At 38.8% G+C, this 27636-nt stretch overlaps 1 protein-coding gene across 1 annotated transcript in view; it reads right to left on the minus strand.

Moving 5' to 3' along the window:
- cdk6 (cyclin dependent kinase 6) overlaps positions 1–11520 on the minus strand; it is a 46048-nt gene extending 34528 nt beyond the window's left edge. The window contains exons 1-4 of the mRNA XM_082187113.1: positions 11145–11520; positions 9379–9708; positions 6166–6301; positions 266–433 (exon numbers count right to left, since the gene is read on the minus strand). Coding sequence (XP_082043239.1) covers positions 266–433; positions 6166–6301; positions 9379–9602 — 528 coding nt within the window. The 5' untranslated portion in view covers positions 9603–9708; positions 11145–11520. The remainder of the gene's footprint in view (positions 1–265; positions 434–6165; positions 6302–9378; positions 9709–11144) is intronic.
- Positions 11521–27636: the final 16116 nt, after the last annotated feature.

Here is a 27636-nt window from a genome sequence, read left to right on the forward strand (position 1 = left end):
ATACTGTGTTTATATATATATATATTGGTCCCCACTAGTTACAATGTTAAAATGCACATATTTCTGTGATAGATAGGTTTAGGGGTATAGGGTTGGGCGATAGAAAATATCATTAACCTGATATAAAATCAATGGAAGTTTGTGCTATGTCCTCACAACTATAGTGAAACATGTGTGTGTAGCATTTTTATGACATCCAATAAAATTTAACAAATAGCACTGCTTCATTCTCTATGGCAGACACTTGTGCATCCCAGTTACTCACCACAGAAGTAAGAGCCATCTGAAAGCTGTAGATCCGCGCCAGACCAAAATCAGCCAGCTTGATCTGTCCTCCACTGGTGACTAGAATGTTTTGAGGCTTAAGATCTCGATGAACCACACGGTGAGAGTGAAGGAAATCCAGACCCTGCAGCAGCTGGTACATCATATCCTGTCAAAACACGAACAGAAGACCTGAGCAATTCCAAATATATTATTCCCAAAAAATATTTTAATAACCTGAAGTGGATAATAAAAAAATAAAAAAACAGATGAAACAGTATTAATATCAAGAAGACAGGCTCAAGAGAATGTCTAATATATGCATGTGGAGGCGAAAAAAAGAGAGCATGTCCCTTTAAAGTTCAAATTTGGCAGATGTTGATAACCAACATGACGGCAGAGCAGGAAAGACACGCTGCCGTAAGGCTCCATCCCTGTAGGCCTCTGCTTCCCTGCAGCTGTCCCGGGATCACAGCTAATTGTGAATAGCCTTGTTCTGCCAATATAAAATCAGACCATGATTCTGAAACTGAAGAGGTGGTGGGGAAAAGACAGCAACCTAACTGCCATTTCCTTTGGGAGAAATTGTCAATATTGGCCGTGGAAGGTCAAACTGACAAATAGATAAGAAAAAAAAAGCTGTGTATAAGAAGGGAAGAGAAAAAGAAGTAGGGTTGGAGTGCCGAGCGCGGAGCATTTGCTCACAGTTGCTGCTTGACTTGTTCCAAAGCAAAGGTATCAAGCGGTGGCAGCCTACCCCTGAGAAACCCGCTGCCAAGACCTCACAAGTGACATGGATCTGAGCCCACAGCACTGTTCATTCCCCAACCAGCTGGTGAGTGATTAAAACCACTGAAACAATGGGGTGCACACTCAAGCGAAAAACTGCAAACGGCGCGAGTCAGACCGGGCGAGGGGAAGGGGACGGAGGTCCTCACAATGTGTGCGCCGGAGGCCTGCACAAGGGAACGCGCGTGTGTTAGAGTCAGGCAGCCATCATAAACAAGGAGCCTTTCTGAATACCCATCCAGCCATGACCTCTTAGACCTTCAGGCACAGGCAGTTATTCCGGGAGCTCCTTAAACGGCATCGCCCCCTACCAGCTCCTCTGTCTTGGCCTAAAATGGCCCACGGTTGGCCCACTTTTGCTCGAGACAAAAGTGAAAAGAAAAAAGGAAAGGTACACAACCACCTCAGAAGTGTGACCCGAGGATAAACACTCATATCGCCTCCTCCAAATTCTTAAGTACCTTAAATGGACATGTTATCTAATTATCATGACAAACGCAGTCTGTGTGCATTTTCAGCACTGTTATTTGGGGGGGGAAATCTGCAGATTATGTCATTTAAATGGATAAAGTAGTGGCTGATTTTAATATTATATAATAAATTTGCATTGCTTTTCAAATGTTTGGGGTCAAATAAATGAATGCTTTTATTCAGCAAGGATGCAAAGTGACAGTGAATTCACTGATAAAATGACAAAAGATTTCTCTCTCAAATAAACGCTGTTCTTTTGAACTTTCTATACAACAAAGTTCTATACAATCACGTTTTCCACAAAAATGTTAAGCAGCACAACTGTTTTTTAACAATGATAATAATAATAAATGTTACTTGAGCAGCAAATCAGCATATTAGAATTATTTCTGAAGAATCATGTGACACTGAAGACTGAAGTAATGCCATAACTGGAATAAATAAAAAAATTTATATTTTAAAATAGACAGCAGTTATTTAAAATTGTATCTAGTATTGTAGTATTGTAGTATTTTCATAATATTACTGTATTTTTTATCAAATAAATGCAGTCTTGGTGAGCAAAAGACACATTTTTTGACTCAAAGCTTTTGAACGTTAGAAATAATTCATATGTATATTTAGCCATAATGTATGAACATGCAAATGAAAGCCGTTTGAATTCTGGAGAATTCTGCGGGTGAAGATTCCTCAATTTTTAACAGTAAGGGTTATTATTTTAATTCTAATTGTATTATTGTTATTTTAAGTGATCTGCTTTAGAGATACTCTGGAAAGCACTTTAGTTAAGTGGAAAACTCAAGCTTGATTTACCTGTCACACAATGTCAATATGATCTCAAAAGGAGTAACCTGACAGGTGGAATCTGAATGCCTCTTTGGAGACGGTTCTTTGTTGTAACATGCTATTCACACAACAGAGGCACTGTAATTTACAATCAAAAAATTACTGCCATAAATTAAAAACCAACACTGCCAACCTTGAAATAACCAGGCTTTCTTGAGAGGCATTCAGAATCGAAACAAAAGAAAGATTTGATAGCACCTGTCCTAAAGTACCTCTTCTCGGAAAAAGGGAGGAAAATAAAGGAGAGGAGGAAAGATTGGGAAAAAAAACCTCCCCGAAACCAGCAGTCAAAACAGAGCTTCCAGAAGGCACCCCCCTTTCTCATGCTAATTCATGAGAGGCAGCCATATTGTTTATTGTACCCCGGCACAATGCAGGACATCTGCCAGTTAGCGTTAGTGTAATTCCTTCCCCATGCTTCATTAGGCTCTCCTTTATGGGCCAGAGACAGGCTTCGGGAAGGCGCGGGGCCGGAGAGCCTAGCCGCACTCCCCAACGCAGGGCCAGCCGCTTGATCTCCTTCCAGCTCATTTGATTCCCGGGGCCTCTCTCATCAATTAGCATGCGGTGGGTCTGAAATGGGGCAGGAGTGGGCAGTTTGGGGGCTGGAATGGGGTGGAGGCTGGGACCTCTGCAATCTGGTGTCCCGAGGAGGGTGGTGAATAAGGTTGCCGGGCATCTTTGGGAGGGCCGCACAGTCTGCAACTGATGTCGGTTATCTGATGTCTGTGTGGCCTGACAAAATGAAATCTCACTAATGCATATTCCCGAGCTTTTAGGTTAAAATATTCTGACTCTGGAAGGTGTATTGCATAAATTAACAATAAATGGTCATTTATAAAAAAAAAAATAATTAAAAAAAAAAATCATCATCTGTTAAAGTCCTTTAAATTTTAATGTAATGAGAGAAGACATTTTTCAGTTTTTATATAAATGTTTTATATAATTTATATAATTGATAGAAGACTTATGTTAACAGAGGCTGCATTTTTTTGATAAATTTTTTTTTTTTTTTTTTTTTTAACTGTAGAATTGCTAAATAATTACCTTTTCTATTTTAATACATTTTATAATGGAATTTCTTCCAGTGATGTCAAAGCTGAAATTTCTGCATCATTACTCAGTCACATGATCTTCAGAAATCATTCTAATATGCTGATTTGCTGCTCAAGAAACATTTCTTATTATTATGAATGTTGTGAACCGTTGTGCAGCCTATAGAAATAGAAGATTCAAAAGAACAGAATTTATTAGAAATGGAAATTATTTGAAACAATGTAAAAATCATTACTGTCTCTTTTGATCAATTTAAAGCATCCTTGCTGAATAAGAGTATTAATTTAAAGAAATCTGACTCACCCCAAACTTTTGAATGGTACTATATATATAATGTAAATAAATATTGTTTTTTAAATCATAACCGTTTTTCGACCAAAACTTAATTAAAAAAAAACCTATAAATAATTTATATATAACAGATTGCCAATGGGGAAGATGCAAATAAACCGCACATTTACCTCTAACATGCAAACCAGAGACTCAAACCAAGTCTGCGTTATGTTCAAAAGTCCCTCTCGATACATGATCCTTCCTTACCGATACACAAAACTTGCAAAGGAAACCCCTTAGGTGTCACTTTTTAACTTATGAAATGTTTCATAGCTTCTGTTTCTATTTCCATTTGGCACGAATGACAAAGAGAGAGATACGGTTCGTTCCAGCACTCAATGTAAGATGTCCTAGAGGGAGAGGTAGCGAAATATGATGAATGGATTTGTAAGACTAGCATGTGGGAAAAAGTCTAAATAGATTACAGGAGAGTAGATGATCAGGACAATAAAATCCAACGTTTCCGCTCAAACCTTTCCGGATGAACGTAAGAGGACACTGACACGCAGCAGGATTATTTCTTGACTAAGGAAAATGATATCTGGCCTGAATGACTTAAGTGCACAGGTTTATACAAGTGAAAGGCTGAGAGGGAGGCCGCTACACACGAACACAAACCCTTTGCATGCACACATTCACTGAAGCAACATTCCTCTGGCCAATCTTTGGTGAAAGCCAGAGCTGAATGAAAATAGAGGCACACAGGCACCCAGCCCTTTAATTAGAAGCCCATCCACCACATGCACTGCCCATCAAAAGGACAAGACTCTGTGATCTGAGGGAGCTCCATCCTTCATCTGCTGACTTAAAAGGCCAAAACGCTCATTTTTGCTCACAGGCCTCAAAGAAAAAACATTTCTTTTATAAAACAGCTGTTTGAAAAAGATGCAAAGATTAGAAATAAAATCTGCTACATGTAACACAAGTTAATTGATGCAGCTTTTAAATTCAAGTTGCCCGCACTTTGCAGCTCATTCTTTTTATTTTTTACAGCTTAAAGAGTAAATTCACCCCAAATTTTTAATTCTTTCATAATTTCTTTCATCATGTCGTTCCAAACCCATAAGACTTTCGTTCATCTTCGGAACACAAATGAAGATCTTTTGGATGAAATCTGAGAGCTTTCTGTCCCTCCATTGACAGCTACGCAACTACCACTGTGACGCCTTAAAAAGTTCATAAAGAGATTGTAAAACTAATCCATATGAATTGAGCGGTTTAGTCCAAAATTTTCTGAAGAGGCACGATCGCTTTATATGATGAACCGATCTAATTTCGGCTTTTATTCACAAATAAACATTTATCACTTCACACATCAGATCTGATAAACAGAAGCTCAAACATGTTCGTTTGATGTAGCTCGCTTGGTAGCTGCAAAGCTGTCAATGCAGGTACAGAAAGCTCTCAGATTTCATCAAAAATATCTTCATTTGTGTTCTGAAGATGAACCAAACTCTTACGGGTTTGGAACGACGTGAGGGTGGGTGATTAATGACAGAATTTTCATTTTTGGGTGAACTATCCCTTCAATGTCAATAGCTATACGTTTCCCTCCAGAGTTGTGAATTTACTTCTGCGCAAATTGTGAATATTGCATTTAACATTTGCGAATAAAGAAGCATTTTCATCCCATGTGTTTAAGAGAACAAAACCGTCACTTCCTAAGAAGTTGACGCAAAATATATGTAATAAAAATGGAAGTTTCTGCAAGCGGGAAAGCCACTATGGCTCTTTTTTCATCATAAATGACTCGCGTCTCAGAGCGTGCAGACAAAACGCAATAAACAAAGTTGTGTTTTCTTGCGGATGCCTGGTGTTTGGGAATGCAACCATGCGAAACATCCAGTGATCTCAACAATCACACCCAGTGATTGATTTAACAATCGGAACAGTTTTTTTCTGTCACATCGAGGGATTTATTTGTTAAATCCTAGTTTATGCCCGTGTCTTATCGAATAAAAAAAAAGCACGTTTTTTTTATGCACATTTTTAGAATTCATGTGCATGTTGGCGTTTCCATCCAGCGTTTTTTTATGTGATATACCACAATGCACAACAATTTAGCTGGATGGAGAAACAGCTCATGTGAAATATTATTTGCAACCCGTTGTACTTCCACAATCACTTATTTAAGAGTAAAACTGTATAATAAAATGTACAAAACATGGCATAAGCAGAAAAGGAAAGTCACTTTAGACACAGAGCAAATTATTACATTTTCATTCAAATAATATAAAACAATATTAATAATGCACAATAAGACAAAAAGGGTTAATTTGGGTTCAAACAGGGTTAATTTGGATTTCCTGTTGAACTTAACCATTACAGTGCTAGGCTAAAAGCATCAGGTTACAGTTTCTTTGCCTGATCGTAAGAGTTGCGATGAATCTGCTGGTGTGAATGTACCTTTATGGTTTCAGGTGGCACCCCTGGATCAGGTGCTTTCTCCAAATATGTGGTTAAATCTTGGTCCACGTGTTCAAAGACCAAAGTTAGTTTGGTTTCCCGGTCAGTCCTGGAAACTGTGCATACGTCAAACAACCTAGATGAGGGAAGGGCATAATCAAGAATATTTTCATTAAAAGCTGTTTGAGTGACAAGTATTTCAAGTATCAATTTTCATACAATACATATAAGGAAGTATGCAAATTTTACAATATGAACTTTAATGAAGAGTTTAACAGATCTGAAACCTTCTAAAAAAATTTTTAAAAGACAACCTGACACAGTCCTCAAGCTGACATTGGCAAGACAATGCAAGAGGGCCAAAACACAAAAATGACGACAAGGATGCATGCTTTGTCACAAGATAATATATTTGACAGAAGGGGAGACGTTCTCTAATTGCCTGACATCACTTGCAAAGATAATGAATTACCCCTGACTTTTAGTGAAAGACAAAGTCAAATATCCTTAATCTGCGAAAAGATTCTTTCATGGTAAGTTACCCGATCCCATGACATCATAAACTCAACTTCTCCAGGAAACACTTCTGCTGGAATCCAGATTGTGCCTCCACAATGAAGCCTCTTAACCAACAAAACATATGGCATGAATAATATTCTCATTATAAGCATCGAGAAGTTGCCTGCACTTTCACAGCGTTCCAAACACACAGCCCTATAGGAGTCCCTACATCCTTTAATACTGTTTAGCGTTTCATTTAAAGTAAGTTTCTAGCATTCTCTTCCCCACTTTGCACTCAACAAAAATACCTGTTCTATAGATCCTGCATTTACTTTATGTACTCAAAAATACATTAGGGTCCAAAAGTCTGGAACCCCAATGAAAGAACAGTTGTAAGTGGATGAAAAATGCTTCAGATTCTGTACTTTATCTAGGTCACTAATCAAATAAGAAAATGTATGACACTAATCATGTTCTTCCATTGAACCTCAAGATACTTATTGGATCATTTCAAATCATGCTGGAGAACATGATCATCAGGTTTTTGACAAGTTCATGCAGCTCAAACGCTGCTGTAAGTAATGCAAAGGGGGAAAACAAACTGACAAAGCAATATGAAAAAGATCCATCTGCATCCATGGACAAATTACAAACCACCAAAATGTGCATTTGCAATCCAGACCTTGTCTGGTCTAGTCAAAAGAACGAAGTGCACATGTTCAGCAGCTTTTAGTGCACAGTGCTCCATGGCAAGGTTAAGGCCTTGAGTTAGGCCAGCCAATGACGTGAGTTTTGTCATCAATTGAATGAAGTAGATAAGCCCTTCAAACCGAGCCATCAATCCATTAGCTGCAAGAACTCCGGTGTTTTTTTTTAGCTACCGAGCTATAAAATCAACACACATTACCAAAACAATGGAAGACGACCTTGATGCCAGACGCAGACAATGAGGAATTAAAATGCATCTATTCGCTGTCGAGAAAGACGGCCGACTGCTCACAGATATTTGCGCATCAATGGTTTCACATCTGCACATAAAGGTCAACAATGGGTATCGTTTCAGTTGACCAGGAAAGGTGAATTGTCAGAGAGGTGCATGCGTCAATGGTACCATTTGCATTTGACAATCTAATTATCAAAACAATGAGACCCGCATAGCTGTTCCTTGACGACATCCTCATCCTAAATGTTTTGGTTGACTAGATGATCTTTTGCAGAGATGCTTAGCTCTTTGAATATGTTTATACTTTGGAAAGATCACTCATTTCATTATCATCATGGCTAGTGATTGACATTTGGTTACATCAGGGGCCAATGTTGATAATATTTACAAAGATTTGGAGAAATGCTTAATTAAAGTAACATTATCATATTTTTTCAATTTATAAAATCTGAAAACTACTCAGTGCTCTTGATTGGCTTGAGTTAGCATGACTATCATCCAATGCCAGCAATCTCAAATTGGCCAATATATCAATTCATTACGATTTCGAATTGAATTACAAGTTCCCCACACTTGAGCTATTTCAGTACCTGAGAAAACCCAGTGGGCATATTGCTCCACAGCAAAGTAAGCTGATGGAGTTGAATACAGCAAATGTATGCAGCTCAATTGAAAAAAAAGTGTCTTCATTTTCTTGAAGTTCATAGGGGATCTCCCTTGAACAAGGGTCGATGAGGGCAAAATGATGTGACAGGAAATAATGGGTGTGAAAGGCCTACACACCAGAGATCGTTACAGCAAAGCGTTTTATGGATAGTAACGTGTGACAGCTGCCACCCTATCTTGCCTATTACCGGATCTCCTGCTGACATGACCAACAGTACTTAAAGTCGGCATGAAACGGAAGTTGCGATAGTCTTTCTTCCCTATACTGTGATGAATATCTGAGGGAAACGACTTCTTGAACAAGAAAAAATGTTGGACAGGACTTGATTTTGTCCATTGGGGATTGATTGGATCATTGTGGTTTGGTTAGACACCATATTGAATTTAACTCGGATGAAAACAAGGCTGTGGGGGATAAACTTGATCACGTAATTTTCACAACTCACAAAACTGTTTTATGGAGGTTTTGTTGTCTCAAAGTTTTTTTTCTTTTTCGAAAAGACGTTTCGAAATGTATGCTGTTAAACAACAGTACAATCAACTGAACTGAACTTCAATCTGGCGCTACCATGATTACGTTCTATTGCTGTGATGTCATGCGAGTGACAGGTTGTCCCGCCCTTGAGCCAATGAACACGTCATTAGAGAATAGAAGAGAAGAGAAGTCATTGCAGGTGTTTTAAAAAAACTATCCTTGCAGAATGAAAAGGTTTATAGATCTCTTTCAAACACTGGTAAAAACTGCTTTCAGTTTTTCAACTATGGGTAGGTTGGTACACTTTCCATGTCAGGTGGTACAACTACAGTATTCTATATATACATACAACTATTCAGTTGCACCGCCTGACATAAACAGTCAAAAAAATTGATTTAAACATTTCGAAATGTTATTAAAAAAAATATGCATTACATCTGTTTTAAAAAACTCTTTTTTGAAGCTTTATTTGTCATTGACCCATATATATCAGGATTGTCTCCTTGCAATATGTCCAACTTCAAACAAACCTACACCCTAGCAGGAAATGCGTATAACAAGAGGGAGTATGTGAAGTTATCATCTATAAACAAAACAAACCAGGACCCCCCCGCCCCCACGTTCTTACCTGACCACATTGGGATGCTCAAAGGACTCCAGTTGCCTCAGCACCGCCACCTCGCGGATAGTTGACAGCGGCATTCCCTCTTCCTCGGTCTGCACCCGAACTCTTTTCAGGGCTACAAAGCGGCCTCCGTTCTTCAAATCCCGTGCTTTGTACACCTTTCCGTATGCACCTTCGCCGATCTCAGCCACCGGCTCATATTGTTGGGTTATGCTCTCTTTGTCCATTTTTTTTCTCACACGGCGAGGTACTGCGGGGAATCCCGAAATGTGACGAGCGCGCGGATATTTCACAAAGGCATTATTGGGAGAGCGGCGCTGGCACGTGCACTGCCTGTAGAGCGCGAGCACAAAAGGAGGCAGAGGTAAACACCAATGTGATCAGAGTTAAATCAAATCTTATCTCTGCACTTAAGATAACAGATATATGGATCTTAAACCATAAATACAACATACACAAAGCTAGCTTAGCCGCTTTTATGGCCTATAACATCAAGGAAAGTTCAGTTATCAACATCTGGAGTCCACAGCAATAAAGAATGTGGGTAAATGATGATGTCCCGGATGATATAAAGGAGAAAATGTCTAGTTTCTTGGAGAAAAGGTCTAGTTAAAGCACATGTGTAAAATTCTTAGAATTTCAACCTTTGTAGACTATTTCATACATTTTATACCATGCTACAAAGCATCATAAGCTAATGACATGTCAAGTGGTGTAACCATCAAGCAAAAACTTATACTTTGCAGCTTGAATAGCCTATATGTTTTGTGATTGTATACAACTTAATAATTGTTTTCAAAGAGTTCTATTTTTCAAGTGTTCTTTTTTCACCAATATTTTTTTTGTCAAGAATATGGAAAATGTATTTATGTTACTCAATTTGACTTGAACAAAACATGATTTTTCATTAAGGTCAATATTATATTTTTATTAAAAATGAATGACCTTGTCACAGTTATGCGGGTCTACAGAAGACTTCACAGTAACAGTTTCCTGTTTTATAGTTTTTCATGTCACATGACAACAAAATGGCTCCCTGCATGCTGGTTAGACCACATTGACAGACAGTTTAAATACATATTATAATCATTATATCTAATTATAAAATAATAATAAACCTATAGCCTACTTTAAAAACAATGTTAAATAAATAATTAAAAATACTTAAGAAAAGTAAAATTGTTGTCTTTTCATAGGACTTTTCCCCAGAAGTTACACCACCCTGACGTTAAAGCCCCACAGAAATAGGCTATGTAAAAATTATTTAAAAAAATAAATAAAAAAATCACGTGTATATAAATAACTTAATTAAATCAAAATAATATCACCACAGCGTTCAATTCAGAAGTTGAAAACGTTTAAAGAAAAAAAAAATCTATTCAATTCATGATTTGCATTTAAAATCGTCACTAACACATAATTACTCGTTAACCTTCGCGTCAACACATATGCTTAATATAACTCGTTTCCGTACAGTACGCGATTGACTCTAGCACGTGCGCACATTGCCAATAAAATATAAACGATTTGAGTTTTCTAATGACAAGTATTGCTCTTCTTTGTGCCGCACAGCCTTGAGCACGTGGTTGTCTACTGATTGCATTGTTTAGCTCGGCATATCAATAAACGCTAGAAATAAAGCGTCTACTTTTACTTCCACACTCTAATAAACCATATTGCATGCAAAATCCCCAGATGTACAAACGCGCAATGAACGTACAAATAATAGAAGCAACACAAGTGAATGGGAGTTTGTCCAGCATAGTTACCCCGTTTGTTAGCCTATATTCCGCCCGGAGAGTCGCGTCATTCATAAACTTCAGTAACTTTCCCAGCGTCTCCTCCACACGCATCACAGCTCGTGCAGTGTCCTCGCAACGGGCCACACAGGTAGACGGATGGTGCACGCGCTAAGCCCCATCTCCCAGCAGTACCACACACACCACTGCAACTGCAGATCAAGTGAAAGATCGTCCTATCAGTCCCTCAAGAAAGCAGAGTGGATCAAAAAGTTACTGATTTTCATCGATCTGCTGCGACCGTCCTCCTTCCCCCTTTATGTTTTTCCCATCTATGCAGGAATATGCAGCGTGTGTGCGTGCGTGTGTGTGCTCGGTCTCCTCCTCGCTTTCCCACGCTGGCTGAATGTGCCTTGACCCCCTTCAGAGCAGTTTGACACAGAGCAGGAGCGTTTCCGCATTCCTCTCCGACTACAAAGACTAACCGCCTCCTCTTGCTTTCTCCCTGCCTGCTCGCTCCTTCACCATTCATACTGCTTTTTTGTTTTTGTCTCGGTGTCAAAACGGGATCACCGCGGGGGAAAGAGCTGGGACGCGGAAAGGTTATTGGATGCATCTTAGAAACTTAGTGAGGCATCATAATATCTCTTCTTAATTATGCATACAGTAAATTTTCCTTATCAATAACTGCATTACTTAAGTCGTATCGTGTAGCATTGGTTTTCTTTAACGTGTTAAATTACGGTTGTTAAAAATAAAGTTATTGCACTGCGGATTGATAAGCTGAGATCTATTGCAGTGCAAAAATGCTACAGTAAAATTGTTTATTAGTTAATATTTCACTATGTATACAGTTAAAATGTACTATAAGGGTTATAAATAGAATTGTTGTGTGAATGAAAATTGATGGTAAATAATTTGTAAATAATATTAATGTACATTTATTGTGTTTTATGTTGCATTTAGTGCATTATTTTAGTGTCACATGTCTTACCCTGATGTTGTATTTTAGTAACACTGCAAAATCTATACACAAGTATTGGCCACTGTTTATGGATAAGCCACTTATGATTCATCATGACCTATTTTGTCACCTGTATTTAAGGACCCTACAAGTTTCGAGAAAATATTTATTGGAAAATATTTGTAAGTATTTGAAATATGAGGGAAGAACAAAACACTAAACTCGGTTGAGGTGTTTATCTGACAAAATGAAGGAAAACTACAGCTACAGATTTTATTTTAGAATGCAAAATACATAGAGAAACAAAAAGATCACAATGAAATAGCATTGACTAACATAATCAAGTTATTGATTTTTCATAATCCTTATGACAGCCTGGCCAAAAATGATGTCCACACAATTTGCCATGTTTCATTGCGTTATCACAAATAAAACTAATGACTCCAAGCACAACTACGCAATATGCTTTAACAAATTTGGGTGAAGATGTCAACATTTATGTCCACTACTGTATGTATAGCCAAAAGTCCGCTTTATTAGGTACACCTCAACTGCTTGTTAATGCAAATATCTAATCAGACAATCACATGGCAGCAATTCAATGCATTTAGACTTGTAGATGTGGTCAAGATGATCTGCTGAAGTTCAAACTGAGCTCCAGAATGGGGAAGAAAGGTGATTTAAATGACTTTGAATGTGGCATGGTTGTTGATATTTCAGATACTGCAGATGTACTGGTGCTTTCATGCAAAACCATCTCTAGGGTTTACTGAGAATGGTCCAAAAAAGGGAAAATATCCAGTGAGCCTCAGTTCTGTGGACGAAAATGCCTTGTTGATGCCAGAGGTCAGATGAGAATGGCCAGACTGGTTCGAGCTGATAGAAAGGCAACAGTAACTCAAATTACCAGTTGTTACAACCGAGGTCTGCAGAAGAGCTTCTTTGGACGTACAAGTCCAACCTTTAAAGGGTAACTCTCGCCAAAATCGAACCTAGGCTCTTTTTGTTAATCTATCCGAGTCAAACCTTCGTGTAAAAGCATAATTAGAATGGAAACGCCACTTTTAAGATTGACCATATTTTCGTTTTAGGTTAAAATGCCTTTTGAATGGGAGTGCATGGGGCACTTCTATGATAGCATCAAAATCACTATTTTTAAAACACTAAGAAGGTTCGACACAACATAAAACTGTGCTCGAAGTATCACCAGGGGCTCTACACATGAACTCGAGCATTGAGAACATTGTTTGTGTACACAGAGTTTACTAAAAAGAAAGGTTTTGTACGACTCACTTTATCAGTTAGTGTTTCCGGTGGCTGGAATTTTGTCAGTCAAAAGTAGTCGATCTCCTGTCTACAATTCTACACCATGTGCTACAATTCGAACAGGTTCACCAAAATTGGAATAAAAGATTGGAATTGGAATTCAAAATTGAACAATAAAAGATTGGGGGGGGTCGTCTTCAGCGTTCAGACAAACTGAACGCTCGTTGATTTGAGTGAGAGCAGTTCGGCATGGGGGCAGATGATGAGTTTGAAGAAGGTTTGTCTGCCAGTACAGTTTCCCCATGTGTGCCCCCTCTTGTCAACTTAAAATTCAACTTTTTTGCATCACAAAGCACACTTTACACACAATGGCCTCTAAACCAATAACTGCAAAGGCTTCCCTGTACATTTATGCATCATGATTGTTCATTTTAAATGAGCTCTGAGAGCCATTTCCCAGATTGAATACATTACCATGCATACACATGCTTATTAGGCAGTGAAAAACAAAACAATTAAATTGGTTTGTGTGTGGTATGCTCACTGTCCTTTGAGCCATGCCAAAGTAGTCATTTTGAAAAAGGAGAAACAGTCAAACATTCTGTGCGAGACAGATGTCATAAAACAAGGCTCAAATGAGTCACTGAATGGATACGTTAAAAAAAAGAATACAGCAAAATATGTAACATTAAATTATTCTTGGGGACAAGAATGTCTGTGCGATGAAACGGGAGATTTATACAGCATGGTGGTGAGTGTGTTGTTTTAACGTTTGTTTTTTTGTGGATGAAGAGGAATTTTGTGGTTGAGATAATTATCTCGTACCAAGGCATTTTAATTGTCTCCCAGTAAAAGCTTTAATGGTTTATGAAAACAAACACATGCTTCAAATCAAAAGTGAATAATTTAGTCAGAATATGTAAATGCGGTGAGAATTTCCTGTTTAGAGTTTTTTACTAAACACTATTTTTACTCCTAAAACTTTTTTGACACCCTTCACAATATTTATGCTCTGTAAAAAAAAAATTGTCTGAAGTCTGTTTAATTACATTAAACTGACTTTATACTACGGGGCAGTTGAATGCTTGAATCTGATTGGTTGACGAACATTCTAAGGCGTGCAATTATTTTCAGAGAAATGCACGGCTAAAGTAGTTCCAGGCAGGTCTTGACCGCATTACAGTTCCACATCACTTATCACTAATAACTGCATTAGTCTGCTATCAGTGGCTCAAGTCTCCATTACTAGCTCAAAAATGACGTTTTGGAATTAGCAACGAAGGATTGGGATTATTAGACGCGTAAGAAAATAGTCCCACACACAAGAGTGTTTCAAGGACAAAAAACTGACAAACATCTTGAAATAAATCATCTGAACAATGTTTTGGGGTGTGGTAACTATAGTATAAGCGGAATACGAGGTGTAACGTGTGCATTATTTTTCTAATAATTCAATGGCTCGTGGTCAATTATTCCTTACTTAAAAAGTGAAAATCGCTTAACTTTTTTGTTGTTAACCTTATGTTGTCATAACTTATTTTAACGAGGTAAAGGCTGCACAGTATTGCATAAAGCATCAGGAGATGCAAATTCTGTTGCCACACTAATGTTAAAGCTTTCAGGCTTTTGAAATGTGAGGTTTTAAAAAGAGAAAGTATATATAAAACTGTTGGATTAGCCATTTGTTGCACAAGTTAAATCGTTTTATGTGTCTTTTTGCATATGCTTTGCTTATCATTACAATGACTGGAATGAAAGGGTCCAATCATACACTATCAGTGCTTTTTAAATGACAATCTCTGCGGTTATTTGAGAAGCTTGAGTGGCAGATGGGGATCAGTCTGTCTATGTAAGAGAGACTCTCTCCAATGGAGAACAGGTGACATTCTACCAGATTACCTTTCCACCCCATACACTTCTGACCAGACACCAGTCGGCCCGACAGCAGCCTTGCAGATCGGCTTTCTCAAATCAGATTCAGCCACACATGGAGGCAGCATTTGTGAAAGTGATCCCGATAGTCCTCATGTTACTCTTAGTCGATTCACTGTCCCCTCAGTGTACAGAATAACTGCTCGTCACCACACCCGAAACGCAGCGTCTGTGCGGTTTGTTAATGATAAAACAACCTTATGTTTGGTTTACATCTATGGATGAAGGAGATTACATATCGAAAAGCATTAGTCTCTGACAAATGACAGTATATGCTGTTAGAAAGGTATTTCGAAAATGTCTCAGTGTTTTGTTTTTGTTTGTTTTTGTCCATACAATTAAAGTCAAATGGTCCTTTTGTTGTTTTGGACCCCATTGACATTCATTGTTTGGACAAAACCAGCAAAACAAAATTCTTCAAAATATATTTTGTGTCAGAACAACGGAACTCATACAGATTTGGAACAACTTATGCTCAGGCTATGTTTGTTTGGTCAAAAATACAGTAAAGCAGTAATATTGTGAAATATTATCATTCAAAATAACTGTTTTCTATTTTAATAAATTTCATAGTAATTTATTCCTGTGATCAAAGCTGAATTTATAGCATCATTACTCCAGTCTTCAGGGTCACATGATCCTTCAGAAATCATTCCAATATGCTGATTTGATGCTCAAAAAACCTTTCATCTTATTATCAAAGGTGGAAACAGTTATGCTGCTTCATATTTGTGGGGAAACTGAAGCATTTTCTTCAGGATTCTTTGATGAATAGAAAGCTGATCTAAAATAGAAAACTTTTGTAACATTTTAAATGTCGTTACTGTCACTTTTGAACAATTTAATGTTGCTCAATAACAGTATTACTATATTTCAAAAACTGAGAGTGAGTTGCATGTCACCTCATTCCTTAGTTATAGATTAATTTAAATAGTTCCACCCACACTAATGTAAAAGATATGAGAACTAGATAGCTTTGTGATGTGTCCTCCTCAGTTTCCGGAAGTCTTATCTTTGTCAGTATAGATCTTACACAACTGTAAGGCTGTTCTATTATTATTAAAGGGGACCTGTTATGTCCTTTTTGATAGTTTTGACTTTGTTTTGGGGGTTTCAATGTTCAAAAAACATTATTTTTCACATATTTGACATTGTTGCAGCTTCTCTCTTCCCAGTCTGTCAGTAACGCTCTGTTTAGTTCCTGTCCTTATGAAGCTCCTCCTTCTGAAAAGCTTAATGTGCTCTGATTGGTCAGCTGGACCAGTGTGTTGTGATTGGTCAACTGCTTCGAGCATGTTTCGGAAATGTCACTCCCCTTACCATAACCATGATTTTCAAAACACTATCTAACTAAGTCAGCCAGCCCTGCCACTGTTTTTGCGTATGCCTTTGGCGGGAATTATTTAAATGAGGAATATTGTGACGTGTTCCTTCCCGGATGAAAACTAAAGACTACATTGGAGGTGTTTCAGGGAGTTCAGAAACAGTTACATTGATATAGAGAATAACTCTCTTTGGAGTGACATTTTTCATGCTCAAACAGCAACATCACACACTGAAGAAAGTTGGAAATGTAAAAAAGCATATAGGACCCCTTTAAATATAGGACATTTTAAGGCGATTTAATGATGTGAAAGCCCAGTACTCTTCCATATGAAACATCTGCTCTGAACATCTCCATTCAATCACAGCATCAGGCACAGAGACAATGCTCAGTTGTTTTTCCATGTTGGATTGATTTTTCATCTTTTTTCCCCCTTTTTTTCTCCCCTTCTTCACTAAAGTCCGGTCCAGGCAGCTAGTAAAGCCTTCCCCGGCACAGGCCCCTTAAGACAAGACTCTTTCTGTTGAGCATTTCCATGGAAACCAAGTAACTAACTTGAGGAGGAACATAAAAACTTGCTTTTTTGGAGAACGGAGGAACACCTGCCACCTCTGCAAATGGAGGGCCGAACGAACACACAGCGCTTTTACACATCATACAGAACACACTTTCACTGGCTCTAAATGAGACCCTCACATCTGTTATCACTTACATGAATAGCCATTTATCAGTGATTTGTGAGGGGACTGTGCACTAGCGGAATAAACATCGTAAGGATACCCCATAGATCTCAAAGCTTTCACTGTTGCAGCTAGCGAGAATCAATGCTAACGCTGTGTTTTGTAGCAGATCTGAATTTATGTTCTTAGCAGAAGCTTTCTCAGCTCAGGAAATTGCGTATATTGTGATGATTACATCAGCATTTGGGGCCAAACACAGTAACAATGTTGCATTAGTACTGTGTAAACATGAAAAAGACAGTAAGTCCATACTGTGCTGACTCATGCATATCTGGTGTTTTTCAGGGGGGACTGTAATGATACAAATAGTCACTGATATTTTCTGCCTCTCCTTCCCAAAGCACTTCTACCACAGACCCGTGACGAGGGGCCTTTATGGGTCAACACATCGCTGGCTGTGAGTGAAGAGTTCTGGAAAGTATCAAGAGCTTTCTTGATTTGTTCATTAACAGCATTAATCATTAACTGAGGTGCCATTGTCCCAGGCCAGCTGTCCACTGTTTATTCGAGCTCACACAGAGCTGCCCCTTTAACTTTCTAAACTGACAGCTGCTCCTCACATTCATGTGAAAATGAAGCACTGTTCCAAAACCAGGGTACGTTTGGAGAATTCAGACGCATACTGTACATCATTTCATAGTCTGTGAATTACTGTGAGAGTTCGTTTGGGGTCAGTTAGGGTGACTCTCAAACTCTTCAGTTGAGAGAACTGAATAATAAGTAGGGTTGGGTAATATATAGGCTTTGTCGTTACTATATTGTGTAATGAATGATCTTGATAGTAATTGTTAAAATCTTAAGACTGACCCAGCAAACACGGAACGTTTCCCTAACGTTAGTATTTGGTTCCCGTTTGTTTTTTTTTGTTTTTGAGAATAAAAATAACTTATTCAGAACGTTCTCTAATGGTTGGTTTAGGTTATTATTTTGCAACCATAAAATAAAGTTCCCAGAACAGGGTGGATATTTTAAACTAAAATTTTATTTGTATTAACTAAAAATGTAACAATACTGCTGGATGATTGCTGACATACAGCGGGGTAATGATATCGGAGTAAAGAGGTAAGGGGAAAATTCTGGGAGCGTTAGAATAATGTTAGCGCAACATTAAATTAACGTTAGGGGAGCGTTAAAGTAACGTTAGAATAACGTTATACAAATCAAAAGCTAACGTTCCATTTCCGTTAAGAAAACTTTCAAACAAATCTTTAAAAAGAACGTTCTAGGAACCAAAAATTAATGTTCTGGGAACCAAAAAATTGTTGTTTGGGGACCTTTTTACTCCAGGCGTCGTCACTTTACATTGAGGTGCGAATCTACAGCTCCACGACAAGCAGCCGCATATAGGCGCATGTCGCAAAATAATGGCAGGAAAACATGTCCTTCTGTTGAGTTTACATCGCAGGCTGCGCACGATAACACAGAGTGAATAGTGAATAGTTTGATCCGATTAAGTGACTCTGGCGAACCAGTACTTTTTAGCGAATCAAAAGCATAGCAATCAAAGCAATCAGCGTGAATGGATTTGCAGCCATTTGTCAATTTGATTGTATTTGCTTTCATATTTCCATTCAGTTCAGCATTTAGTTTATTTTACGTTGAATATTTTTATCTAATGCGTTTTACTGTCGCCATTTGTATGCCACTTGTTTCATCAGTTTTGCAGAGTGCTACAGCTAATATTTACTTTGAAGAAACCAACACAGTGAAGGAAGTGTGTTGGTGTCATTTTCTTTGTGTAAGATGAGTGCAAGATATCCGATATTGTCGCGTAGCAACAGCTTTTGCTTTTGCTTGTTTTGTCAACAAAGACATTCCAGTAGAAACTGTGGTTCACATCATATTCTCACTTACTTTGCGTTATTGCTTTGTCACTACCCCTATTGTGCAACATGCCAAGTAACCACACTGTATAAATATTGTAGTCATAAATTCATATAGTCCTTTATAGTTCCGTCCTTTATATATGCCATAAAAGGAAATAAAGGATCGTTTTATCTTAAAGACTTTCATTGGGCCTTTGAATGTGCCGCTACACGTACGTTGCATTATCATTATACAATGCACTGACAGTTTTTCTCCAATCATCATGCTTCCTATGAGACTTGAATGATTTACCTGAATAAGATTTAAGAGCTCTTTTTTTTTTCTTCAAAATAATAAAACCACATGTTTAGAGATCTATCACATTTACGAATCACGGTTGTGTTAACCACAGAATGTAACATTGAACCTTTTGGTGAAGCAATTTGTGTGTGTGCCGTTGAATGATTTCCATCTGGCTTGTCTTTTTAAATAATTTGGTGACAGAGTAAACACATGAGCCAAAATACCTCTGGCTTTTTCTGTCTGGCAGCTAACGCATGCATGCTGCATATTTGGAAAACCATGTCTTTTGATTACATCACATGTGTGCAAACTTGCCCTGGCTTCCCTCTGAGTATTTTCATCATCTCTTGATCCACTCAGTCTGTGAGGGAGGAGAACAACACGTGAGTTGTGTGAGTGCATGTGGGAGGTCAGGTGGGTAGTTGCGTTGCCTTTACCACTGCTGAGCAAAATGACTTGTCCTGACAGAATGATTAATAACAGCTACAGTTCTCAAATCTCAGCTACCTCATAAAGACATGTTTTACCTCCAATCTCTTAAATATGACATCATATTGTGGGTGTTTGGAGGGACTTTGGACACATGTCCCACTCTTTCAAATGAACAACTACCCTGTCTTGTACCTCTGATAAAATAACAGCAACATAGCAGCTTTTACGGTAATTTTCTACAAAGCTTTGAATGCAGCTTATTCGATCAGATCAAAGTCGGGTCACTCTATTTTATAAATGTTCAAATCTATGGTCTCTGTGATCTAGCTGTGGAAGAGTGGTTTGGTTGAAATGAGTGGCGTGGAAAGCTGACCAGTCTTCATGCTGTCAACCTGACCAGTGTTCACCAGTGTTCACACTCTGTCTCTGAAGGGAAAGCAGAGCAGACCAAACAACAAAGACATCATTTGAGATCATAATATGGCACTTTAAAACTCAGCTATACAGAACTACAGCCCAGAAATGTCAGCACTAAACACTTTGAAAAAAAACAACAACTTGAAATTGTTTATAAAATGGATGTTGCGATAGATTTTTCTCCCCTATTGTGACGTATATCCGAGTGAAACAGCTTTTCAAACAAGAAAAAAATGTAAGGCGGGGCTTGATTTCCACTGGGAATTGATTGGATGGCTGTGGTTTGCTAATGCTGTGATGTCATGTGAGTGACAGGTTGTCCCGCCCTCAGTAAAAACGTCATCAGAGACGAGAAGATGTCGCTGCAAGAGGGAGGGGAAGTTATTTTGATTAAAGATTTTGAGGACACATAAAGTGAACAGATAAATCATTTATAATAAATAGTGCAATATTCCATTAAAAATAATGGTCAATTTTGATTTCATTTTTTTAAAGGTCTAGTAAGTGATTTCTGAGAATCATTTTTGAACACTGTTGATATTTAAAATCAACCCAAATAAACACTGCAGCTCTCCCCCACCCCCAAATGCATGAACACGCAAAATATAGCTTCATGAAAAGAACAAAAAGGAAGAACAAAAAATGAACATGCAGTACATGAGTATATAAGCAAGAGTTGGTTGTTAGTTGCCAGCAGCACTCACTCAAAAGCAATGTTACTCATGTAAATGAAGCAGAATCAACGCAACCTCTGCGTCCTTTTTCGGGCCTTTCCGCTTAGTTTTCTCCAGTGCTGGGAAGCTTTTCTAATACTGACATGGCTCCTAAAGCTCTTGCCTCATCATACCCCTTCTTTTTCCAGTGATATTCCTCTGAGCTTTTCTCTTTTGTAATGTCTCTCAGCCATCTCTCTTTCTACAGTCTTTCTTCAAATCTCCCTCTTGCACACTCTCTCTCCTCCCCCATCATGAATGTATACGCCCTCTACTACTGATTGGCTACAAGTGTGTTGTGGTGCTCGGTCTGATCCACTTTTCCAACAGCGTTTCTCAGAAATCGCTTACTGCACCTTTACAGGAGACATAGCATGCTTTTAAATCGTTCCTTTTTACATATAAATCATACATTTGTGGTCTATATAAAGCGGAACTGCAATGCTTGGGTCTGAATTCCTCATTATTATAGCTCCACAGGCCCCTTTTCTACCCCTTTTCTGATGTGCGTCTGAGAGCAACTCGTTTTGGTGCGGTCTCTTTAAATGCAATTGAGACACTTCATACCCCGCCCCCTCTCCAGGTTGTAGCGGTGACACTCGGTTCAACTCCACCCCGTTCGGCCATTTTTGTAGTTTGATAGCAGAGATACGATTATCTAGCGGCACAGAAACTTTTTATTCACACATTATTAACAAAATGTCAACAACGGAAGACTTGTCCATCCAGCCTTACATGTTCGAGCCAGAGTCGGAGCCGGAGCGAGATGAAAATGAAGACGACGAACCTGCAGAACAACGTCTTCATATGGATGTATCGCAATGGTGTGTTACTGTATTTACACATGAAACTTTGGTCTTCTGACCTTTTACCACCGTGTCCATTTATTTTGATTAATATGTGCGAGGGAGAGAGAGGTGAAGTCTTGTTTACACTTTCGCCTGGCTCCGAAGAGAGAGAGTGCGCGTGCGCGACCGTGTCTCTCTCTCTCTGCTTGTTCTTTCAGTTAAACATGCGCCCTGTCACAAGCGCGGCAGTTCATCTACATTAGACGGTGTAATGAAGCGTGTGGGTTACTACATCCAACAACCGAACATTTTAACTTACCCTCTCGTAACTTCTGCATCCTTTAGCTTGGACTACAAAATTGCAGCGAGAAATAAAAATGGCGGATTGCTGGAAGTGGTGGGCCGGAAGTCAATGTCCTTATTTGGCAGTTCCGCTGCAAAAACTGTGACGTAATAGTTGAAAAAACGTCATAGATGACAGAAAAATCTGAACCGGTTGAAAAATATGACCAAAACAGAATATAAAGATATCAACGAAGCACCTGAAGAGAATAATTTCAACTTTTCTGTACTTCTAAACACTCCAAATATACAACAAAATGCATTTAAGGAAAAAAAAAATTGATTTAGCATGATATGTCCCCTTTAAGGTTACAGAGACATGCATGTGAGGGATCGGTGCAAAACTGAAAGCTATGGAAAAATCCAGCATTTATCCCAACTTTTATTTTGGAATTCTAGATCTATCAATGCAAAACTGCTGGAATTGGACAACATGGTGAGGCTCGGCGAGCTTTGAAGAAGGCCTTCTTGGAGAGAGTGGTGCGCTGCATAGCTGAGAGCTGGATTTGACATCCTTGATTTCCTGTCACTGGTAGTCACATGCCGAGTGTGTGGGCGAGATAGCTGAGTGAAAGTGGAATGCGTTAAAGAGGCGAGGCAGAAGTGCAGACGTCGCAGTCTCTCTCACTCTCACACACATAGACACTACTGTTCTTACTGTGTGAGCCGTTACGAAGAAAAGAATGTGGAGACGTTTTCAGGCAGAGCTGTGCAACAAGTCATCAGGGCGGGCAGGATGAGGCAAAGTACTTAGAGAATGAGGGAAATGTGAAAAATTAAATCACTTATGTACACACATGTACAGATTTGAATAATTCATCTATACTGTGTATACTGTTCCCAAAGTATGCGAATTAATAAATACAGCACACAAATTATATACATGTATGTGTGTATGTGTACATGTACATAAGTTATTAGTGAGATGACGTTCAAAGCCCAAAATCGCTTTGTTAGGATAGCTCCGCTCCCTGCCATCCTATCTAGAGACTTATCCCTTCCTCCTTTCTGTATATTTAGTTTTTTATCTGTGTTTATGAATGGAGTCTCCACGCATTTTCTGTGTAGAAAATGTCTTCTTGAATGGGGAAAGACCAAAACTGTTTGTCATGAGAACAATGAGAACATACATTTAACAGCTTTAATCATGCTAAATATATATATATATATATATATATATATATATATATATATATATATATATATATATATATATATATATATGCTCATTGTAGATAAAAAACTAAAAAACATACAATGCCTTCACACTCTTGAAAAGTAGGAGAAGAACCTTTAAAATCCATGGGACTTTTCAAACACACAGAAGGCTGTTTACCTGGAAAAAATATTCTTTGGGTTATTAAAATGTTCTTCACACTAAGAAAAAAATGTTCACTGAAAGGTTCTTCAGTGGTTCAGAAATGGTTTTCTATGGCATCGCTGTGAAACCCCCTTAATTGGAACATTTATTTTGAATATGTATTAATAAGATTATTGGCTCTTGTAGACTTCTGTTTCTACAGCTGCTATATGAAGCATCATGGCTTCTCCCATTCATTTTCCTATTGTGCTATGTCTTTTCCTCATTACTCTGAAAGCTCTTCTGTATGTAACGGAAGCAAGCTAGTAAGAGCTATGCAGGTAAACCTCACTCCTCTGGCCTCAAGAGGGGCAGCTGATGCTAGAGACTGCAGTAGAGTAGAGACGGTAGTGTCCTTACTAGCGCGCCCGCCTCCTTGTTTACATCCATGCCAGAGAGGCCGCTTGGAGCGGGTTGAGTAGGACCGGTTACATTTGGTGCCGTGACCCGGATAGGAATGAGGTTTAGAGGGGTGAGTGTAACGGAGGCCAGCTAGTATGAGTTGTGAGGGTAAACTTCACTCCACTGGCTTCATGAAGCACGGTAGAGATTCTGTTCTTTAGTGTCCTTGTTAGTGCGCCCACCTCCCATGCTGGGTCGAGAAGGATTGGTTACATGTATTCATCTTAACCAGAAAAAAAGAGATAGGGCACAAGCACTGTACCAAAACCTTGTATTTTTCCTCATTAGGTGTGTAGACTTATACTTAGTAGAGAATGTTCCCATAATGCACTGCAACAAGCTCAGTGAAAAAAAATTAACCCAAGATGGCGCACAAAACAAGACTTATAATAAAAAATAAAATAATTGAAAACTTCATATTTACCCCATATTTGTAAGTTCTTGTAATGTATATTTAAGCTTATTAAAGTATCACATCATTTCTCTTCTGTCACCTGTATTAAAGGGTTAGTTCACCCAAAAATGAAAATTCTGTCAGTAATTACTCACCCTCATGTTGTTCCAGCCCCGTAAGACCTTAGTTCATCTTCGGAACACAAATTAAGATATTTTTGATTAAATCTGAGAGCTGTCTCACTCCTCCATAGGCTTCTAAGACACTATAACTTGCTGGCCCAGAAAATGCATTAAAGACATCGTTAATATAGTCCAAGTGACTACAGTGGCTCAATCTTAAGTTTATAAAGCGACGAGAATACTTTTTGTAAAAAAAAAAAAAAAAAAACGACTTTATTCCATGATTAATTTCCTTCTCTCTGAGCCTCGAGTTAGTTTACGTAGTGTTTTAGCGCGGCGCGTCTGTGTTGTACGTCACACGTAGGCTCACTATTGGCCGACGCTGGTCATGTGTGTGACGTGCAACACAGAAGCGCTACGCAGTTACACTACGTGAAAAAACTCGAGGCCCAGAGAGAAGGAAATAAATAGTGGAATAAAGTCGTTATTTTGGGGGTTTTTTGCGCACAAAAAGTATTCTCGTCGCTTGATAAACTTAAGATTGAGCCACTGTAGTCACTTGGACTATATTAACGATGTCTTTAATGCATTTTCTGGGCCAGCAAGTTATAGTGTCTTAGAAGCCTATGGAGGAGTGAGACAGCTCTCAGATTTAATAAAAAATATCTTAATTTGTGATCCGAAGATGAACGAAGGTCTTACGGGGTTGGAACAACATGAGGATGAGTAATTACTGACAGAATTTTCATTTTTGGGTGAACTAACCCTTTAACATCAATCCAATTGTTAAGTATGACATCACACGTCACCACTTCCGGGTCCAAACGCTCTATCAAATAACAAAAGCAATCAACAAACAGTGCTAATATACACTTATGGTGTGCTCATTATGATTTCTACCATAACATCAAGATCCTAACTTTATCTCCATACTGAAATCCCAGATGGCTAAAGAGTGATTCATCTTTTAAAAATCCTTTAAAATATTTGTGTCCTGGACGCTGAGACCACGGAGATTGTAGTACGTGTTAACTTTTTTAAAGTTTACCCTAAATGTGTAATATGAATAAATAATGCTCATAATCGGCTGTTGAAATAGTATCCTCAAGTGAAATGAGTAGAAGCTTGGACGAGGTCACGCAACAAGCGGAGAGTCTCCTGTGCGCTTTGCATGGGGAGTGGCTGTATTTGTATATAAAGCATTCCAAAATATCACTTATGAGGTTCGATTTCAGTCAAGATTATGCCTTGAGTTCAGCAACAGAGTTAGCCTATAGTATGACAATGTAAAAACATGCAGCTTCAGCCATGACTAAGTACATTCAGGCATTCTTACGCCAAAGACCATCAGTCAAACACAGCATTTAGAAACGTGGGAGGAAAACTACAGCAGAATATGACGTCTGTATGGCTGAAACCTCCAGAGTGCATTGGCACAGGGCCGCATGTACAGTCATGTCATTAAGATTGGACGTGCCGGACGATTATCTCAGGGTCTCACATGTTGTGGGATAAAATCCTGCCGTTGTGGGGAAAATAACTGACCAGTGAAAGTGCCAACCAGATCGCCTGACTGCAATGATAATCAAGAGAAGCGGAGCCTTTTCCCAGCTGCAAGTGTGAGGCACTGTAGGGGCTCGAGTCTCGATGTTGGCTCCTAGTGTGAGTTAGTGCTGAGAGTCTGCAGCTGGAGCTTTTGGCCTCGGAGCGGAGTGCGTCTGACAGGGAGGACTTCGATGTGTTTCTGTTGGAAGAACAGGGTCTTATTGCTAGTGTAGGGCAGTGAAAAGCAACACCTCACCTGTAAAATTGACCTGACACATGACCTGCATTATCCATATGTGTGTTCTTTGTGGTAAGTAACAGACATTTAAAGGCCCACTGAAGTGCCTTGGAACGTGCAGCTTTGTATGATGCGCTGTCGTAATTTCCACTAAAACAGGAAGCTAAGGCAGGACATATTGAATGCTCTGTGATGTGTCAACGGTCGCTTTGGCCAGGTGGTATTTATAGAAAAGGGAGTGGGATGCTTTAGATTCTAGAGAGCATTTAGTTGGACAGAAGATGTGATGAGAAGCTGAAGTCCGTGATGATGTCATAAAAATCAGTGATCCATTTTAGCGGAAGTAAGAGACAAAGAAAAAAAATCTCCTAAATGCAAAATTGTTTCATTGTTTTTGGAGCACACTAGCTTATTCATAACCCTAAGGTTAACATATCAGTGCTAAAAGCTAAAAAAGCTAACATTTTGATTTAAGGAAGTTTGAGTGCAAAAACAAGTGAAATAATACGCCATATAGGCCTATTTAAAAAAATCAGGATTCTGAGAAACTTTGTGTAGATAAATATGTGTCTACAAATACAATACACAAATGTACAGAGGGCAAACTGCATTAACATTTTGAGTGGAACGCTATGCAAACATCAAACTTTAGTAACTTACTCTTTGCGCTATAAATCAAGTGCACCTTCAAGCTATGACAATATCCGTGTTATTGGCTCATTTTAACCAGATCATTGAATCAGTGAGTTGTTGACTCGGAATCAGTCCGATTCACGAATGAATCATTCGGATGTGATTTGTTAACCAATTCAGCAGGTTCTTTGGAAAGAATCAACTCGTTCACGAATTATCATCTACCAACCCGAACCCTAACCCTAACATCTAATAACCTAAGAGTCTACAGTCAACTAATACTCTAATGAGAGTTAGTTGACATGTAGTTTCAAAGTTACTTATAGTTAGTAGACTGTCTAAAGTGTACCATCAAAATAAAGTGTAACCCTAAGGTGCAATACCTCATCTTCATTGAGGTGGCTCAGAGCAGGACGCTCGCTCTTCAGAGTCACAGTGGCCTCCCTCCAGTCTCTCTTGGCACAGGCCGTGTCTTTCCATCCTGCACAGTGTCAGGTCAGAGGACCAATGCTCAACACAACTATCCAAGCAAGTGTCAAAGTGTGCAAGCCATTGCAAAAAGACAAATGAGCATACATACTCATGTAGATGCAAGCACACATACTCATTTAGATAAACTCGCATCTCTTAACGTCTGCCTTTGTCACTGTACAGGAGATGACCCTCCTGTTTTCCTGTGAAGCTCAACACACACTGCAGCTCAGTGATCAGTAGACATACACAGTGATTCAATGATGCCATCTTGAGGTTGATTGTGGTACACACAGACTGATAAATGGCGGAGCAGAGGAGAGGATCTAC

The sequence above is a fragment of the Leuciscus leuciscus genome (genome assembly GCF_965113295.1).
Source record: "Leuciscus leuciscus genome assembly, chromosome: 12".
NCBI classification, from domain to species: Eukaryota; Metazoa; Chordata; class Actinopteri; order Cypriniformes; family Leuciscidae; genus Leuciscus; species Leuciscus leuciscus.